The sequence below is a fragment of the Schistocerca serialis genome, chromosome 4, assembly GCF_023864345.2.
Source record: "Schistocerca serialis cubense isolate TAMUIC-IGC-003099 chromosome 4, iqSchSeri2.2, whole genome shotgun sequence".
NCBI classification, from domain to species: Eukaryota; Metazoa; Arthropoda; class Insecta; order Orthoptera; family Acrididae; genus Schistocerca; species Schistocerca serialis.
In genome coordinates, this window is record NC_064641.1 from 743,677,315 (window position 1) to 743,698,356 (window position 21,042).

A 21,042-nucleotide genomic window follows, 5' to 3' on the forward strand; every position below is an offset into this window, starting at 1 on the left:
ATGTTAAGTCCCATAGTGCTCATAGCCATTTGAACCATTTGAACCAACCAGCGTCGTCACCCAAACAAAGATAACCAACGTTGGAAGTTGTCAAAACTGAACACTAATCACCAACGGGTGAGGATGTAGCATTAACTCTGTCTCTCCGCTCTTTGACCAGAGGGATAGCAAGATTCCAAGAGGAATGTAAGAAAAACCTCCGCGTCTATCAATAAAGTCACTTGCCAGTTTAATCTCAACTGCCTCCTTGTTAATACTGTATCAATAGTTGAAAGTGCACGCCAGAGTCTTAAATTATATTCCATATGACTATCGGTACTAACGCACTGTTTTGCAATAGCAGATTGGCTCGGTTGTTGCATGTGTGTGCGACGCTTTGCTCAGTATCGGATCTCCACGGTCCGGATAGTCAGATAAATGTATGACATGCCGCAACTGCAAGGGATACAGTAGACATCCCTTTACGCAAACCAAGATCATCCTTTACAGACCCTAAAAGTGTCCTATTGTTACAAGGTGGTCGGGAAACACGTTTCACACACGTTTTCCACAGAAACGACCAATCCTGTTGGATAATGATGGAAGCTGAATAAATGAATTAAAATTTGTGCTACAGCCAGGAATTGAAGATGGGTCTCCTTGCTTACAAGGCAGGAATGCTGACCATTAAACCACCATTACGCGTCCCAGCTGTAGTACAAATTTTAACTCATTTATTCAGCTTCCATAATTATCGTAGATAAAGATCAGACTTAAATGTCTTGAGGAATATTTAATCGTAAGATCTATACGACCACCTTAGGCACAGGATTTCCACATTACATCCAACGCTGGGGTGCTATTCCAATGCTAGAGAGCCCTGGCAATAGTGTCGATTGAGGGAGAAAATGTCCGTCCCCGGTAGCTGAGTGGCCAGCGCGACAGAATGTCAATTCTAAGGGCCCGCGTTCGATTCCCGGCTGGGTTGGAGATTTTTCTCCGCTCAGGGACTGGGTGTTGTGTTGCCCTAATCATCATCATTTCACCCCCATCGACGCGCAAATCGCCGAAGTGGCGTCAAATCGAAAGACTTGCACCCGGCGAACGGTCTACCCGACGGGAGGCCCTAGTCACACGACATTTACAGGGGGAAAATAAGCTGAAGATATGAATTAAGGCTTTGTGTTGGGGAGTGCACTGGGTAGTCCGCGTAGCGATATTGCCCATAGTATTGTGGTGCTGTAATGGTCAGCATTTGTGCCTAGTAAGCAAGGAGACCCAGATTCCAGTCCCGGCGGTAGCACAAATTTTAATTCATTTATTCGGCTTCCATCACTATCGTAGATAAAGATGAGACTTAAATGTCTCGAGGAAAACGTACAATCCTGTTGGATATGCTACTTGCGTAAGGCAAAAAGGCTGTAGACTTAGTTGCCACCCCGATGTTTTCATCGCTCTCCTGATTCAAGATTGGCCGATAGCAAAATGTGCGTGTGATTTGTCTTTTAGTATAATCAATCTGGCGAAAGGTGACAGGTGGGCTAACTCAGCTGACAAATTTAGAGGATCTGCGGTGACCTGGGCCTTGCGAACCAAGGTACAAAAAATGATTCAAATGGCTCTGACCGATATGGGACTTAACATTTGAGGTCATCAGTCCCCTAGACCTCACCTAAGGACATCACACACATCCATGCCTGAGATAGGATTCGAATCTGCGACCGTAGCAGCAGTGCGGTTCCGGATTGAAGCGCCTAGAACCGCTCGGTCGCAACCGCCGGCCAAGGCACAAAGTAGCCGTTCACGCTGAGCCGATTGGTTTCACATAACAGAGCTGCAGCTGCTCGGCAAAAGTACGTACTTGTCGGCGAGGCATGGTATCCTAGACTGAATGTTCCAAACACTCTTCACATCTAATCTTAGCACTGTTATTGCCTGTAGATCAAAATAGAGGGTGCACAGACAGGCCTTTTTAACGGATTTCTGATTTATTTGAAATACTCAACACTACTACAAAGTAAAGGTGCAAATCTCCTTACCGTCACCAGACAAAACTGCAAATCGAAGTACCGGTGAGAAAAACGCAGTTGAGGAATGGGTGAGAAAAACAAAACAAAAAATATTTTCTGTTGACATCTAAATGTGTAATTAGTAACAAAATACAACCACTGATTCATGACCGTTCAGAAGAATTGAAAGACAGATTCGATTTATGTTTCCCTGCACTACATATAGCCTAAACCAGTATGAGTGGGTAAGAAATCCTTTCGCGTTTTGAAGTGTGTCTGAACTTAAGGTTGTTAAAGAGTAGGAACCGGCAGACCTGAAGGACAACCACGCTTTAAAACTTAAGTGCCAAGAATCAGATCTACGCAACGTCTGAATTTCTGTTCATCAAGGTTACCATTACCGGAGTAATAGAGCACTGATCGTTTTGCCGGAGTTTTCTACAACATATAAAACAGTAAAATTTCAGAAAGTAAGACGTGAAAATGCATGTGAATTTCTCCTGCGTCCCAACTAATAAGAGGCACATTTATAATATCCGTCAACCCCATGTGTGTGATAGAATTCATAATAGTATTGAAAAGTTTTATACCTCTGAAAATTATACTGTACTTAGAAAAGAAATATAAAAATTTATATTTCTTTAAAATATCATTTGTTACAATGGAAACTATTTTATCAATATTAGTGAAATGGTGTCTCGTCAAACTGTATAAAGGTTGATTCAGCTGCTCCTAACTATGCCGTTTTATGCAACCCGTAATGTTATATCTTGCCTTCAAAAAACCGCGTCCGAGATTTTTTTATTCTCTAGTGCTACGCGCAAACTATTAGTCGAACAGAAAAAATGAACAGGACGTTTTTGTAGAAAATTTAATGTAGTTAAATTTTGTATTGGAATACGTTTTCGATGGAGGCCACGGTTTTCGAGCTGTTAAAGAAAAACTTACAAAAGTGACCTTCAAATGCACCCTCACCCCTCCCACACACAGCCCCACCAGTCAGGGTTTCTAGTATGTTACTCATGGCACTTCCACCTACCACTGTACAAAAACTTGCAACTGCACGAATTATTTCCCACACTCGACCTCCTTTGGTCTTCACTGACTGGCCTTATAACGCCACCGGCTTCTAGGAACACTTAAAAATTGTGAAATTCACGTCTGTGTAAGTTTCACCTAATAATTTTATCAATTTTAACAGCATAAAATAAACAATAACATCGTTGCATTCGACAGGCCTTCTGACTACGAAATTAGTGTGCTTGCAAGGGTTAAGTCATGATCGGATTGTCAACGTAATTGATTTTAGCGTAAAATTTACAAAGGTCGTTCTCCTTTCGTTACCCTCAAGAGTACGTTTAAATTAATAACGTGAACGAAATAGCCGGCTATGCTGTTGGCATAGCAGCCCAGTCAGTAGAGACAAAAACAGGTCGAATATCGGGAATAGTTAGTGTAGTAGGAAATTTTTGTACAGTGGTAGGAAAAACATATTAGAAATTCTGACTCATGTGGGATGAGTGTGGGGTGGAGGTGTGTTTGAAGGTCTTGGATAACTCGAAAATTATGACCTTTAGCGAATTTCCTACAAAAAGGTCCTGTTCATTTTTTCTGTGGGACTAATAGCTATCGTGTAGCAAGCACAATTACACTGCGCGTTGCACAAAATGACAACTGAGTCACCGTGTGTATTAGAAATGTGTCACCAAGAGGAAAGGTATAGAAATCACTGGTCTAGACAAAGTATTACGAAGGTTATTCATACACCTAAGAGCCAAAGAAATTGGTACACCTGCCTAATATCGTATAGGGCCCCCGCGAGCATGCAGAAGAGCCGCAACACGACGTGGCATGGACTCAACTAATGTCTGAAGTACTGCTGGAGGGAATTGACACCATCAGTCCTGCAGGGCTGTCCATAAATACGTAAGAGTACGAGGAGGTGGACATCACGTTGCAAGACATCCAAGATAGTGTTCATGTCTAGGGATTTTGGTGGCTAAAGGAAGTGTTTAAGCTCAGAAGAGTGTTCCTGGAGCCACTCTAGCAATTCTGGACGTGTGTGGTCTCGCATTATCCTGCTGGAATTGTCCAGGTCCGTCTGGAATCCACAATGGACATGAATGGATGCGGCTGATCAGACAGGATGATTACGTAAGTGTCACATGTCAGAGTATCAGAGGTCCCTTATCACGTCAACTGCACACGCCCCACGTCGTTACAATGCCTCCACCAGCTTGAACAGTCCTCTGCTGACATGCAGCGTCCATGGATTCATTAGGTTGTCCCCATACCCATACATGTCCATCTGCTCGAAACAATTTGAAACGAGACTCGTCCGACCAGGCAACATGTTTCCAGTCATCAGCAGTCCAATGTCGGTGTTGACGGACCTAGGCGAGGCGTAAAGCTTTGTGTCGTACAGTCATTAATGATACACGAGTGGGCCTTCGGCTCGGAAAGCCCATATCGATGCTGTTTCGTTGAATGGTTCGCACACTGACACCTGTTGATGGCCCAGCACTGAAATCCGGAGCAATTTGCGATACAGTTGCGCTTCTGTCACGCTGAACGATTATTTTCGGTCGTCGTTGGTTCCGTTCTTGCAGGATCTTTTTCCGACCGCAGCGGTGTTGGAGATCTGATGTTTTACCAAGTTCCGGTTCACTCGTGAAATGGTCGTACGGGAAAATTCCCACTTCGTCGCTACCTCGGAGATGCTGTGTCCCATCGCTCGTGCGCCGACTATAACACCACGTTCAAACTCGTTTAATTCTTGATAACCTGCCATTGTAGCAGCAGTAACCGTGCTAATAACTGCGCCAGACACTTGTTTTATATAGGCGTTGCCAACCGCAGCGCCGTATTCTGCCCGTTTACATATCTCTGTATTTGAGTACGTATGCCTGTATCAGTACCTTTGGCGCTTCAGTGTAGTTTGCATGTAGCGAGCGAAATAATATTGCAGTTTGCATAATACGACGTCGGTGAGACAGCTGTCACCCTGTGTATTAGAAAGGTGTCACCACGAGAAAAGGTATGGAAATCCCTGATCTAGACAAAGTATTACGAAAGTTTTTGATACGTTCATATTAATGTTTTAATTAATTAATAGTAATATCTCACAAAACCTATTATGTCACTGCGAATAAGAGGTGATTCTGACATCTATATATCGTTAGTCTAATTGGGGGATAATTTCTAAAAGAGAAACCACATACCAATACTTGAAACAGACTAATAAGGCGTTTAAATTGTAAATAAGTAGAACTATAGCTGTAGATAACTACAGTTTAATGTTGTGGCCGAAAGTGTAACTTGTAATTGCGTATAATTTCAGTTATGACGAGCAACTCAGCTTTCATCTGCAGTAATCGATTTGCAATCGACAGACTGATAACAATCGAACTAGGATGTGTAAAAAAGCGGAGTTGAATGTGGCTGTGAGTACGCACCATGGCCTTATCGATGACGATGGCAGTCTCGATGTATTTGGTGGCTTCGCGCACGTCGCGCCTGTACCGCCCCCCGGAGGCGGAGGAGGCGGGCCCGGAGGCGGCGGAGGCGGGGCCCGCCCCCACGTGCTTGGGCCGGCGGTGCTTCATGCTCCACTCGAGGTTGCCCTGGTTGCCGCACCCCTTGGTCGTCTTGGTGCGAGCTTCGAAGATCACGTGAGGATGTTTCTGCTAAAGGAAGGCCGAGAGGCATGCATATGAAGTTATGGCGGCGGTGTGCGCGCAGCTGCAAACAAAATACATTTCACAGTCTCGCTACATAACAAGTTGTGCGCCAGGCAATATATAAGCAGCTGTGCGCGTCTGCAAAGCTTAACGCCTGACAGCAAAAGTGATAGGGGCGTTCTATAAGTAATGCAACACTTCTTTTTCTCGGACAGTTTTGGTTGAAAAAGTACTTAATTTGTTGTAGGACATCGTGGAATATTCTCGCTTCAGCCTCTATATTCTCATGATGTTCCGATAGTTGACGGCGCTTGGTGTTGCCTTCAATACGGTGTCTGTAAGGGAGATGCGTTCCAAGCTGTCATTGAGTTTCTTTTGCCGGAAAACCAGAGCATCGCAGCTATTCATAGGCGCTTGCAGAATGTCTGAGGAGAGCTAGCAGCCGGCCGATGTGGCCGTGCGGTTCTAGGCGCTGCAGTCTGGAACCGCGAGACCGCTACGGTTGCAGGTTCGAATCCTGCCTCGGGCATGGATGTGTGTGATGTCCTTAGGTTAGTTAGGTTTAACTAGTTCTAAGTTCTAGGGGACTAATGACCTCAGAAGTTGAGTCCCATAGTGCTCAGAGCCATTTGAACCATTTTTTATTTTTTAGACCTAGCAAGGCTTCACATGAGTCTGAACACCCGAGAGGAACTCACAAAGCCTCCCTGGACTGTTCTTCCTCATCCACTCCGCAGCCCGGATCTCTCACCTTCCGATTTCCATCTGTTTGGCCCAATGCATGACGCACTCCGTGGAAAGTAGCATGCGGATGATAGGGAGGTTACTGGTGTAGCAAGATGTTGGCTCTGAAGTCCGCCAGTAGATGGTTCAAATGGCTCTAAGCACTATAGGACTTAACATCGGAGGTCATCAGTTCCCTACTCTTAGAACTACGTAATCCTAACTAACCTAAGGACATCACACACATCCATGCCCGAGGCAGGATTCGAACCTGCGACCGTAGCAGGCGTGAGCTTCCGGACTGAAGCGCCTAGAACCGCTCGACCACAGCGGCCGACCGTCCACCAGTAGAGTGGTACCATACGGGCATACAGTCCCTCCCAGTCAGGTGACGTGAGGTCGTCGCATTGACGGAGATTATGTTAAAAAACAGGGTTTTGTAGGCAAAAGAGTGGGCAATAATATGATGAATCTTGAATAAAACCAACCTATTTCCAGAAGTAAGTGTTGCATTGGTTACTTAACGTCCTTCGTCATGAAAGGTAGGTTTCTCAATGCCTATCGATACACTACTGGCCATTAAAATTGCTAGACCACGAAGAAATGCAGATGATAAACGGGTATCATTGGACAAATATATTATACTAGAACTGACAGGTGATTACATTTTCACGCAATTTGGGTGCATATATCCTGAGAAATCAGTACCCATAACAACCACCTCTGGCCGTAATAACGGCCTTGATACTTGTGGGCATTCAGTTAAACAGAGCTTGGATGGCGTGTACAGGTACAGCTGACCATGCAGCTTCAGCACGATACCACATTTCGTCACGAGTAGTGACTGGCGTATTGTGACGAGCCAGTTGCTCGGCCACCATTGACCAGACGTTTTCAATTGGTCAGAGATTTGGAAAATGTGCTGGCAAGGGCAGCAGTCGAACATTTTCTGTATCCAGAAAGGCCCGTACAGGTCCTGCTACATGCGGTCGTGCATTATCCTGCTGAAATGTAGGGTTTCGCAGTGATCGAATGAAGGGTGGAGCCACGGGTCGTAACACATCTGAAATGTCACGTCCACTGTTCAAAGTGCCGTCAATGAGAACAAGAGGTGACTGAGACGTGTAACCAATGGCACCCTATACCATCACGCCGGGTGACACGCCAGTATGGCGATTACGAATACACGCTTCCAATGTGTGTTCACCGCGATTTCGCCAAACACGGATGCGACCATCATGATGCTGTAAACAGAACCTGGATTCATCCGAAAAAATGATGTTTTGCCATTCGTGCACCCAGGTTCGTCGTTGAGTACACCATCGCCGGCGCTTCTGTCTGTGGTTCAGCGTCAAGAGTAACCGGAGCCATGGCCTCCGAGCTGATAGTTCATGCTGCTGCAAACGTCATCGTGCAGATGGTGGTTGTCTTGCAAAACGTCCCCATCTGTTGACTCAGGGATCGAGACGTGGCTCCACGATCCGTAACAGCCATGCGGATAAGATGCCTGTCATCTCGACTGCTAGTGATACGAGGCCGTTGGGATCCAGCACGGTGTTCCGTATTACCCTCCTGAACCCACCGATTCCACATTCTGCTAACAGTCACTGGATCTCGATCAACGCGAGCAGCAATGTCACGATACGATAAACCGCAATCGCGATAGGCTACAATCCGACCTTTATCAAAGTAGGAAACGTGATGGTACGCATTTCTCCTCCTTACACGAGGCATCACAACAACATTTCACCAGGCAACGCCGTCAACTGCTGTTTGTGTATGAGAAATCGGTTGGAAACTTTCCTCATGTCAGCACGTTGTAGGTGTCGCCACCGACGCCAACCTTGTGTGAATGCTCAGAAGAGCTAATCATTTGCACATCACAGCATCTTCTTCCTGTCGGTTAAATTTCGACTGTGTAGCACGTCATCTTCGTGGTGTAGCAATATTTATGGCCAGTAGTGTACACGGACTAAGTGACCGCTAGAAAAAAATCTGATGTGTCGATAAGAATTTACATAATATATACGTTTAACTTTGACAGTCATTTACTCAGTTTGCTTCAGCAAGCACTTGTACCACTCGTACCTCAACACGTCAAATATGGAAGAGTTTAAATCGTCCAATAGGAAGCTGAGATCTTGGACTGATAAACTTGCAGCGCTCCAGGTGGCCTGGCAACGAACTAAGGTCGTATTAGAATGAGATTTTCACTCTGCAGCGGAGTGTGCGCTGATATGAAACTTCCTGGCAGATTGAAACTGTGTGCCCGACCGAGACTCGAACTCGGGACCTTTGCCTTTCGCGGGCAAGTGCTCTACCAACTGAGCTACCGAAGCACGACTCACGCCCGGTACTCACAGCTTTACTTCTGCCAGTACCTCGTCTCCTACCTTCCAAACTTTACAGAAGCTCTTCTGCGAACCTTGCAGAGCTAGCACTCCTGAAAGAAAGGTCCCGAGTTCGAGTCTCGGTCGGGCACACAGTTTTAATCTGCCAGGAAGTTTCATATCAGCGCACACTCCGCTGCAGAGTGAAAATCTCATTCTGGAAACATCCCCCAGGCTGTGGCTAAGCCATGTCTCCGCAATATCCTTTCTTTCAGGAGTGCTAGCTCTGCAAGGTTCGCAGAAGAGCTTCTGTAAAGTTTGGAAGGTAGGAGACGAGGTACTGGCAGAAGTAAAGCTGTGAGTACCGGGCGTGAGTCGTGCTTCGGTAGCTCAGTTGGTAGAGCACTTGCCCGCGAAAGGCAAAGGTCCCGAGTTCGAGTCTCGGTCGGGCACACAGTTTTAATCTGCCAGGAAGTTTCTTAAGGTCGTATTAGTCGGAGTCCCTGTATGAGTTTCACCCCAACGGCCGGCGCTGCAGCCGCGGCAGGTGAGAAGTCACGCACGTGACGCTCGCTAATTGGCGCGCTTTTTACCGCTCGCAGCACCGCACCGCTCTGCGGATTAAATGAACGTGTCAGTTCTGGCAGGTCCGGCACCTGAAGCGTGCGTGTGCTGACGCGTTACTGCATCCGGGCTGGCGATGAGCTACGCTCTGTGGCCGACGCAAAGCTGTGGGGCTGGTTATCAGTGCTAATAACCCGAACACGAGCGCGGCAGCGAGGAAAAAAATGAGAAATACGTCAGCAACCGATTTTGTTTGAGGCTGGTTTGTTTACGCACGCAGCGAATTGTCACGCGCGACAGGTGCTTTTATTTTCATCTCCTACACCTCTGTAATTGCGTTATGCCCCAAGCTGGACGTGAAAACAACGGAAAAATTTATACAAAACACTTAAATTTCAAAGGTTCGTCATGAAGAGTGTCAGTAACGGAAACGCACCTAATCTGCGCTGATGTGCAAAATTAAAGGATGAGGTAGGTAAAGTAACATATTAACTACTCAGTGGAACTGAATGAAGTACGGGAGAATTTTGCCAGAGATCAACCAGTAGTGCACAGGATACTGGACTAGGGATGGGCAAATTTTTAAATGTGTGGATATATCCTGTACCAATATTTACATAAGCGATAGGTATTATCGATCGTAATGATCGATGTTACGATTTATCGGTCGATATTTTCAAAATTTACAGGAATTAAAAAAAATTGATCGTAGTCACATAAATGATTAACAAACATTTAAAAATTGACAAATACTTTAGTTATACCCAACATTAACCAATAGCCGGCCGTGGTGGCTGAGCGGTTCTAGGCGCTTCAGTCTGGAACCGCGCGACCGCTACGGTCGCAGGTTCGAATCCTGCCTCGAGCATGGATGTGTGTAATGTCCTTAGGTTAGTTAGGTTTAAGTAGTTCTAAGTTCTAGGGGACTGATGACCTCCGCTGATAAGCCCCATAGTGCTCAGAGCCATTAGCCATTAACCAATAAAACACACAATGTATTATAAAATCAATTATTTACACAAAAACTAATTAATGAAAGCAATAATCATCGCTGTCAGACATTAACAGAACTCTTTATTTAATATGTTCTCCAGTCGGCCCACTACTGTTTTCTGTCACATAGTCGTACAAATTTACTAAGGAAGTCACTCTTCCGGATGAAACAGAACTGGCCTAACATATTAAGCGGTTTTGAGCAATTTCTGCCAAAACAGTTGTGGAATGACGACTATCAATCCAGAACTTTACAGGATCACAGTTCCGTCCTGAACGTGGTTGATCGAGGTGTCGTTCTAGCTCCTTTGGCAGAGAATCAGAGATTGGGATTTCTTTTGTGATTGATCTTTCGGGGCATGTCGTGACCAAATTGAAGGCTTGATAGAGTTTTCTTGTATTACATCTGACGCTCTTTGTTCAAGCGACAATTGACCCATCCGCCTATGCTTGGAACGAATTTCCTTAGCTATTTCCACTATTGCCGCTGACATTGCAATGGGAGAATCAAAGTGAATGAGCATGCAGTGTAGATACATTCGTGTTCAAATCTGGTACTCAATTATGAAATTAAATTAAGTCCACAGTAAGACATTTACTGTTAGACTGCAAAGATTGGTAATAGTTGGGATGGGCAAGAAAATCGCTGATGAGAACTACAGTGCCAATGAATGAAGAAAAGACTAATAAAAATTTCACTTTCGATATTTAATATTAAATATTGATTCACCGACATATCGATAATTTAGTGATCGACGAAACATACAGATATCATTTTGTAGAAATATGGGTATTTTGATTGGCCGAGCGGCTCTAGGCGCTTCAGTCTGGAACCGCGTGACCGCTACGATCGCAGGTGCGAATCCTGCCTCGGGCATGGATGTGTGTGATGTCTTTAGGTTAGTTAGGTTAAAGTAGGTCTAATTTTAGGGGACTGATGACCTCAGATGTTAAGTCCCATAGTACTCAGAGCCATTTTTTGATATTTTGATGCATCGATAGCTCTCGCCCATCCCTAAAAAAATGGTTCAAATGGCTCTGAGCACTATGGGACTTAACATCTGTGGTCATCAGTCCCCTAGAACTTAGAACTACTTAAACCTAACTAACCTAAGGACATTACACACATCCATGCCCGAGGCAGGATTCGAACCTGCGACCGTAGGCCCATCCCTAAGCTGGACATCAAATGACGAGAGGTCGGCGTCACTATAGCATCAAATGAGGCAGTTAAAGGAACAGAAAAAGATAGTGTACGAAATCAACGAGCAGTTAGGGCGCATTTTGGCGGTGTTAGTCATTACAAGATGGCCTGGAGACAACATCTGGATCATTTCCCACGGGAAAGCATCATCGAAAAACTGGAAAAAAGATGAAGTGTGACGACTGCATCCCAGGAGTTAGTTATTGCTTACAGCAGTGTTTAATGTGCGTGGGGGAGAGTCCAGTACCACACGCACTGCTACTCAAAGAAGAGGTGAAGGGCAGCCACTGTTGACTGCAGCAGCAGATGACCGCTACACTGTGCAACAGGCAAAAAGGGTTCTACGTCAAACAGTGGATGCAGTTGTAACCATATTTAACTGGATTGCAAGGCATGCAGTCTCACGCTCCGCAGTGGCACGTCAACTGCATGGAGGGCGAGCTCTCTGCAAGACGACCAGTAAGTTGTATTCCGTTGAACACATGGGTGGCACCGTTTTCAATGACGCCAAGTCCGTAGGGACTGGATCAGAGGGAAGTGGGACTGGGCGCTCTTTTGAGACGAGGGCAGATTCAGTCTCAGTTGCGACTCTGGACGCACCCTCATATGGCGAGAGCTTGGAAAACACAATGCACCCTGGAAAGTTCACCCCCTTAGCGCGTTTTACTGCCGTGCAGTGGACCTGGGTTCGCTTCTCAGCTGGGTCAGAGATTTTTTCCGCTCGGGGAGTGGGTAAAGTGTTGTCCTCATCACTGACACGAAAGTTGCCGAATGTGGCGTTAACTGAAAAGACTTCCAAATTGGCGGCTGAACTTCCCCAGGTGGCGACTCCTGGCCATCAGTGCCATACATCATTTCATTTCTCCCCCAGGAACATCGCAGATCTTGATCGTTTTGGTGGTCCAGATATTACGGTGTGTTGTTGTTGTGGTCTTCAGTCCAAAGACTGGTTCAATGCAGCTCTCCATGCTACTTTATCCCGTGCAAGAAGCCGGCCGGAGTGGCCGTGCGGTTCTAGGCGCTACAGTCTGGAACCGCGAGACCGCTGCGGTCGCAGGTTCGAATCCTGCCTCGGGCATGGATGTGTGTGATGTCCTTAGGTTAGTTAGGTTTAAGTAGTTCTAAATTCTAGGGGACTAATGACCTCAGAAGTTGAGTCCCATAGTGCTCAGAGCCATTTGAACCGTGCAAGCATCTGCATCTCCGAGTAACTACAGCAACCTACATCCTTCTGAATCTGCTTACTGTATTCATCTCTTGGTCTCCCTGTACTATTTTTATCCCCAAGCCTTCCTCCAGTACTAAACTGGTGATTCCTTGATGCCTCAGAATGTGTTCAAAAATGGTTCAAATGGCTCTGAGCACTATGGGACTTAACTTCTGAGGTCATTAGTCCCCTAGAACTTAGAACTATTTAAACCTAACTAACCTAAGGACATCACACACATCCATGCCCGAGGCAGGATTCGAACCTGCGACCGTAGCGGTCGCGCGGTTCCGGACTGTAGCGCCTAGAACCGCTCGGCCACTCCGGCCGGCCCTCAGAACGTGTCCTACCAGCTATTCCTTCTTCTAATCAGGTCGTACCAAAAAGTTCTCGTCTCCCCAATTCTATTCAGTATCTCCTCATTACTTACGTGATCTACCCATCTAATCTTCAGCAGTCTTCTGTAGCACCACATTTCAGAAACTTCCTTTTACTACCTGTCTAAACTGTTTATTGTCTATGTTTCACTTCCATACGTGACTACACTCCGCCGCGCGGGAATATCCGAGCGGTTTAAGGCGCTGCAGTCATGGACTGTGCGGCTGCTCCCGGCGGAGGTTCGAGTCCTCCCTCGGGCATGGGTGTGTGTGTTTGTCCTTAGGATAATTTATGTTAAGTAGTGTGTAAGCTTAGGGCCTGATGACCTTAGCAGTTAAGTCCCATAAGATTTCACTTACATTTGAACACATTTAACTACACTCCATACAAATACTTTCAGAAAGGACTTCCTGACACCTAAATCTATACTCGTTATTAGTAAATTTCTCTTTTTCGGAAACGCTTTTCTTGCCATTGCCAGTCTACTTTTTATATTCTCCCTACTGCGACCGTCATCAGTTATTTTGGTGCACAAATAGCAAAATTCATGTACTACTTTGTCTCGTTCCCTAATCTATTTCCCTCAGCATCACCTGATTTAATTATACTACATTCCATTATCCTCGTATTGCTTTTGTTGATGTTCATCTTATATCCTTTCAGGACAGTGTCCATTCCGTTCAACTGCTCTTCCAAGTCCTTTGCTGTCTCTCATAGAATTACAATGTCATCGGTGAACCTCAAAGTTTTTATTTCTTCTCTATGGATTTTAATTCCTACTCCGAATTTTTCTTTCGTTTCCTTTACTGCTTGCTCAGTATACAGACTCAATAATATCGGCGACTGGCTACAACCCTGTCTCACTCCCATTTCAATGACTGCTTTCTTTTCGCGCCACTCGACTCTTATAATTGCCATCTGGTTTCTGCACGAATTGTAAATAGCCTTTCACTCCTTGTATTTCACCCCTAGCACGTTTAGAATTTGAAAGAGGTCATTCCAGTCAACAATGGCAAAAGCTTTCTCGAAGTCTATAAACGCTACAAACGTAGGTTTGCCGTTCCTTAATCTATCTTCCATGAGAAGTCGTAGGGTCAGTATTGTCTCGAGTGTTCCTGCATTTCTCCAGAATCCAATTTGGTCTTCCCCGAGGTCGACTACTACCAGTTTTTCCATTCTTCTATAAAGGATTCGTGTTAGCATTTTGCAATGTTGTGTACGATGTTTGGAGGCATGATGCTGCATGGACGTTCTGGACTCCAGATCTTTGAACACGGTACACTTATCAGTCATGTTATTGTGACACGGTACTCCTTCCTCACGTGGGTCTCTTCAGGGGTGTTTTCGGACCTGACTTAAGTTTTATGGATGACAGTAAGCGACTATGTCGGAAAACACAGATGGAGGAACTCTTGGAATGAAAGGATATTCGGCGAATGGACTGGCTTGTCCGTTCTCCGGACTTGAATGCCATCAACCACGTGTGGAATGTCTTGGCGAGACGTATAGACACATATCCACCCGCACCAAGGACCATCCAGCAGTTCTAAAACGCTCTTGGAATTTAATTCCTCTGTTTCACCTAATTTATAGTATTCATTTTCGTTACAATATCAGAACGAAAATCTGAAAGTGGCAGGTGTAGTGTATGAGGTACAGATGGAAAAAAAAAACTGAAGAAATATTGTCGCAGAGTGAGTAGGCCGATGAATCGTTCTTCAACAGAAATTACCCTAATAGTTGTGCGTCGAATATCCAATTCTTAAATTACTCTAGTTCAATAAAATTTGAAATAAAATGGGAAATTTGTTACGACATTCAAGCTATCTGAAAATGTGCTCTCCATAATTTTGGAGCTGTTGTTACAACTGTTGAAAGTACTTGCAGTGTGGACAGTTTACATTCAAAACGTGCATTCTTACCTCTCTTCTGCCTCGTTAACAATATCGTCTGACGATGCACAGAACATAAGTTTTGCTTCACACACTCAACAAACAATGTAAACATCCACAGAATAAAGGTTCCTTGCGGGAAAGCCAATTGCCGTGTGACTGGGAGCAGTGATGTGGCAGCAGTGAGGCTGCAGTATAAATGTAACGAGGCACCTGACTTGCAGCGAGATGCTATAAGCGAGCAGCAAGCTGCAGGGTAAACGTACAGATGCCCGTAGCGCACGGCAGCCTACATACAGGGGATCACATACTTGTGCCTACTGACGGTCTAGGAAATTGAACATCTAGTACGCGTCCTGACTAGTACGACATTGGCTAATACCATCTCGTGCAGTGTGTCTATTATTTCCGTTGCTGTCTTCGCTAATACTGTCAATATGTTCCTCGTCTTGTCTTCTGGACGAGGAATCGTCCGAACTAGAATTACATATCCTGAGAGGCGCCAATCAGTGGCGGTTCTCAAGGTCGACGTAGCAGTACGTGAGGTAATACACATGATCTTTCAACGAATCCACACACAGAATGAAGGAACCCTCACAACTATGCCACAATTCTTTCCACAATATACTTGCGCAGCCTGTTTGACCCTGCAGAGGCGTCACAACCCATGACCCACACTTCTCTAAGTTTGCTTTCGTGTGTGCGTCTTGTGGTACATTTTTTATTCAATTGAAGCTTTGTCCTTTCTCATATCGATACCACAAGGGCAAGAACTACGATTTTCCACTACTATAATATCTGCACCTCAGAACATTTGGTGCGAAAGTACTTAAGACGAAATCAAATCGACGGTAAAATTGCTTTGGACTTCGGTGAAATCTGAACAGTATTAGGTTGACGCATAAGTTAGTAGCGTTTGGGTTTTGCATGTTGATATTCAGGTTACTTTGGATTTATTTATCGATTGTCATTTTTATATTTTTTAGTTCACTGTTGCTAATGGAATTAACATATCATCATTATGTCATTTGTAGATAGTGAGTGGAGTTGTGGACACTAGAAAATGGAGTGCGAAGTGGAAAATCGCAATATTCCCGACATATTCTTCTGATTGAGTTCAGCAGAGGGGTCACAGGAGAAGAGGTAGTCAGAAACATTTGCCACTGAACAGAGCAAGACAAGAAAATGTTTTTCTCGTTTTGAGGAGGATCGTTTTGACATTAGTGACTCTCCACGTTCAGGAAGGCCTTCGGGGTTTGATGAAGATTGTTTAAATGCATGAATCCACTATGATCCACGTCATTGTACTCGAGAACTGGCAAATGTGATGAACCGTTACCGTTCCATCGTAGTGCGACATTTGCACGCAACGAGGAACGTACAACAATCGGGCGTGAGGGTACCGCACAAAGTCAAAATCACAAAAATTTGCGGATGGCCATAAGTGCATCTCTGCTTGCTCGTCATCAATTGGCTTGTGAGCAACACCGTTCACTCCTACCATATATCGTTAGTGGTGACGAGAAATGGTATCTTTGTGCTAAAGGAAAGGAATGGTTGAGACCAAACTAAGCAGCAACTACTCGTACAAAGATCTGCGCCCGTCCACGAAAGGTAATATTATTCACTTGGTAGAACAGTGACGGTTTGGTGTACTACGAATTGCTTCCCCGAGGTGTAACCATCACTCCTGACATTTCTTGTCGACAACTGAGACGACTTACAGATGCAGTCCAAGAAAACGACCAGAAAGACTGTGTGAAGTGATGCTATTTTACGATAACGCCCGCTCGCTTTCTGCTACACTGACATAAAACACTATACAGGAGTTGGGTTGTGAAATTATTCCGCACCCACCTTATTCAGCTGATCTTGCGCCCTCAGATTTTCAGCTTTTCCGCTCTTTCTGGAACAACCTTCAAGGCACTTCCTTTACGGATGAAAATGCGCTCCGAATACGGCTTGACGCGTTCTTCGCCTCAAAACCAGGTGATTTCTACAGTCGTGGAATCGGAAAGTTACCTCAGCGTTGGCAGACAGTTATCAATAGTGAAGGAGAATGTACACTGAAGCCCCAAAGATACTGGTATAAGCGTGGGTATTCAAATACAGAGATATGAAACAGGCAGAACACGGCGCTGCGATGGGCTACGTCTACATACGACAAGTGTCTGGGGCAGTTGTTAGATCGATTACTGCTGCTACAATGGCAGGTTATCAAGATGTGAGTTTAAACGTGGTGTTATAGTCGGCGTAAGAGCGATAGGACACAGCATCTCCGACGTAGCGATGAAGTGGGGATTTTTCCGTACGACCATTTCACGAGTGTACCGTGGATATCAGGAATCCGGCAAGACACCAAATTTGCGAATCGTTGCGCCGGGAAAAAGATTCTCAATGAAAGGGACCAACGACGACTGAAGAGGTTCGTTCAACGTGACAGAAGTGCAGCCCTTCCGCAAATTGCTGCAGATTTCAATGCTGGGCCATCAACAAGTGTCAGCGTGCGAACCATTGAACGAAGCATCATCGATATGGGCTTTCGGAGCCGAAGGCCCATTCGTGTACTCTTCTGACTGCACGACACAAAGCATTACGCCTAGCCTGGGCCCGTCAACACCGGCATTGGACTGTTGATGACTGGAAACATGGTGCCTGGTCGGACGAGTCTCTTTTCAAATTGTATCGAACGGGTATGTAGACAACCTCATGAATCCATGGACCATGCATGTCAGGAGAGGACTGTTCAAGCTGGCGGAGGCTCTGGAATGGCGTGGGACATGTGCAGTTGGAGTGGTGTGGGACCCCTGATACGTCTAGATACGACTGTGACAGGAGACACGTACGTGAGCATCCTGTCTGATCACCTGCATCCATTCATGTCCACTGTGCATTCCAACGGGCTTGGGCAATTCCAGTACGATAATGCGATACTCCACACGTCAAGAATTGCTACACAGTGGCTCCAGGAACACTTTTCTGAGTTTAAACACTTCATCTGTCCAACAAACTTTCCAGACATGAACATTATACAACATATCTGGGATGCCTTTCAACGTGGGTTTGAGAAGAGATCTCCACCCCTATGTACTCTTATGGATTTATGGACAGCACTGCAGGATTCATGGTGTCTGTTCCCTCCAGCACTACTTCAGACATTAGCCGGGTCCATGCCACTTCATTTTGCGGCACTTCTGCGTGCTCGATACTAGGCAGGTTTACCAGTTTCTTTGGCTGTTCAGTGTATTATTGATAACTAAATTTTCTGTTATGTGTGTCTGTGGTGTTTATGAAACTTGTGAAAAATCGCTACGAGCTTATGCACCAATCTAATACCTCTGTCAAGCGCGGAAGTACGTGAGTTTTTAGAAGGATGTGGAAGTGTCTCGCTTTTCTATAGAGAGAGAGGGAGGGGAGGGCAGGGGAATGGAGGGGTGGGGGTACGTAATACGCTTGACAGAATACCCCTGGACAGTGGGAGCGTACATTTGCATACTTGGGTGAACGCGATGAATCTCGTTACCAGTGGGATGGGAGGAGACAGAGGAGGCCTGTGGGAGGCAGCCAGAGCGGGACTGGGGTGGGAGTCGGCAGAGCGGAGGTAACGGGGTTAAAACTCGGGTGCGCGTCCGGCGCGCCTGACGCTAACTCGATAACGCGCCGCGCGGTACACAGGTCGTTAGCGCTGCAGGCGACACCCACTTGCCCGAGGCCCTGCCTGCTCTCCGACGCCACTAACATGCACTCCGTGCGCGCTACATTGCTCATTTCAGAAAATACTCTCACTTCCTCGCGCGAAAAAATATCGATCACGCCGGAAAAGCATAAAAGGAACACAAAAAAATGGCTCTGAGCACTATGGGACTTAACTTCAGAGGCCATCAGTCCCCTAGAACTTGTTGTTGTTGTGGTGGTCTTCAGTCCTGAGACTGGTTTGATGCAGCTCTCCATGCTACTCTATCCTGTGGCAAGCTTCTTCATCTCCCAGTACTTACTGCAACCCACATCCTTCTGAATCTGCTTAGTGTATTCATCTCTTGGTCTCCCTCTACGATTTTTACCCTCCACGCTGCCCTCCAATGCTAAATATGTGATCCCTTGATGCCTCATAACATGTCCTACCAACCGGTCCCTTCTTTTTGTCAAGTTGTGCCACATACTCCTCCCCAATTCTACTCAATACTTCATCATTAGTTATGTGATCTACCCATCTAGTCTTCAGCATTCTTCTGTAGCACCACATTTCGAAAGCTTCTATTCTCTTCTTGTCCAAACTATTTATCGTCCATGTTTCACTTCCATACATGGCTACACTCCATACAAATTCTTTCAGAAACGACTTCCTGACACTTAAATCTATACTCGATGTTAACAAATTTCTCTTCTTCAGAAACGCTTTCCTTGCCTTTGCCAGTCTACATTTTATATCTTCTCTACTTCGACCATCATCAGTTATTTTGCTCCCCAAATAGCAAAACTCCTTTACCACTTTAAGTGTCTCATTTCCTAATCTAATTCCCTCAGCATCACCCGACTTAATTCGACTAAATTCCATTATCCTCGTTTTGCTATTGTTAATGTTCATCTTATATCCTCCTTTCAAGACACTGTCCATTCCGTTCAACTGCTCTACTAAGTCCTTTGCTGTCTCTGACAGAATTACAATGCCATCGGCGAACCTCAAAGATTTTATTTCTTATCCATGAATTTTAATACCCACTCCGAATATTTCTTTTGTTTTCATTACTGCTCGATCAATATACAGATTGAACAACATCGGGGAGAGGCTACAACCCTGTCTTACTCCCTTCCCAACCACTGCTTCCCTTTCATGTCCCTCGACTCTTATAACTGCCATCTGGTTTCTGTACAAATTGTAAATAGCATTTCGCTCCCTGTATTTTACCCCTGCCACGTTTAGAATTTGAAAGACAATATTCCAGTCAACATTGTCAAAAGCTCTCCCTAAGTCTACAAATGCTAGAAACGTAGGTTTGCCTTTCCTTAATCTTTCTTCTAAGATAAGTCGTAAGGTCAGTATTGCCTCACGTGTTCCAATATTTCTACGGAATCCAAACTGATCTTCCCCGAGGTCGGCTTCTACCAGTTTTTCCATTCGTCTGTAAAGAATTTGCGTTAGCATTTTGCAGCTGTGACTTATTAAACTGATAGTTCGGTAATTTTCACATCTGTCAACACCTGCTTTCTTTGGGATTGGAATTATTATATTCTCCTTCAAGTCTGAGAGTATTTCGCCTGTCTCATACATCTTGCTCACCAGATGGTAGACTTTTGTAAGGACTGGCTCTCCCAAGGCCATCAGTAGTTCTAATGGAATGTTGTCTACTCCTGGGGCCTTGTTTCGACTCAGGTCTTTCAGTGCTCTGTCAAACTCTTCACGCAGTATCGTATCTCCCATTTCATCTTCATCTACATCCTCTTCCATTTCCATAATATTGTCCTCAAGTACATCGCCCATGTATAGACCCTGTATATACTCCTTCCACCTTTCTGCTTTCCCTTCTTTGCTTAGAACTGGGTTTCCATCTGAGCTCTTGATATTCATACAAGTGGCTCTATTTTCTCCAAAGGTCTCTTTAATTTTCCTGTAGGCAGTATCTATCTTGCCCCTAGTGAGATCCTCTAGCCATCCCTGCTTAGCCATTTTGCACTTCCTGTCGATCTCATTTTTGAGACGTCTGTATTCCTTTTTGCGTGCTTCATTTACTGCATTTTTATATTTTCTCCTTTCATCAATTAAGTTCAATATTTCTTCTGTTACTCATGGATTTCTACTAACCCTCGTCTTTTTACCTACTTGATCCTCTGCTGCCTTCACTACTTCATCCCTCAGAGCTGCCCACTCTTCTTCTACTGTACTTCTTTCCCCCATTCCTGTCAATTGTTCCCTTATGCTCTCCCTGAAACTCTGTACAACCTCTGGTTCTTTCAGTTTATCCAGGTCCCATCTCCTTAAATTCCCTCCTTTTTGCAGTTTCTTCAGTTTTAATCTACAGTTCATAACCAATAGATTGTGGTCAGAGTCCACATCTGCCCCTGGAAATGTCTTACAATTTGAAACG

General features: G+C 45.1%; 1 protein-coding gene across 1 annotated transcript in view; it reads right to left on the reverse strand.

The window, feature by feature from the left end:
* LOC126473271 (disintegrin and metalloproteinase domain-containing protein 22) overlaps positions 1-21,042 on the reverse strand; it is a 1,075,530-nt gene that overhangs the window by 211,660 nt on the left and 842,828 nt on the right. Inside the window, exon 7 of the mRNA XM_050100225.1 lies at positions 5,444-5,674. Coding sequence (XP_049956182.1) covers positions 5,444-5,674 — 231 coding nt within the window. The remainder of the gene's footprint in view (positions 1-5,443; positions 5,675-21,042) is intronic.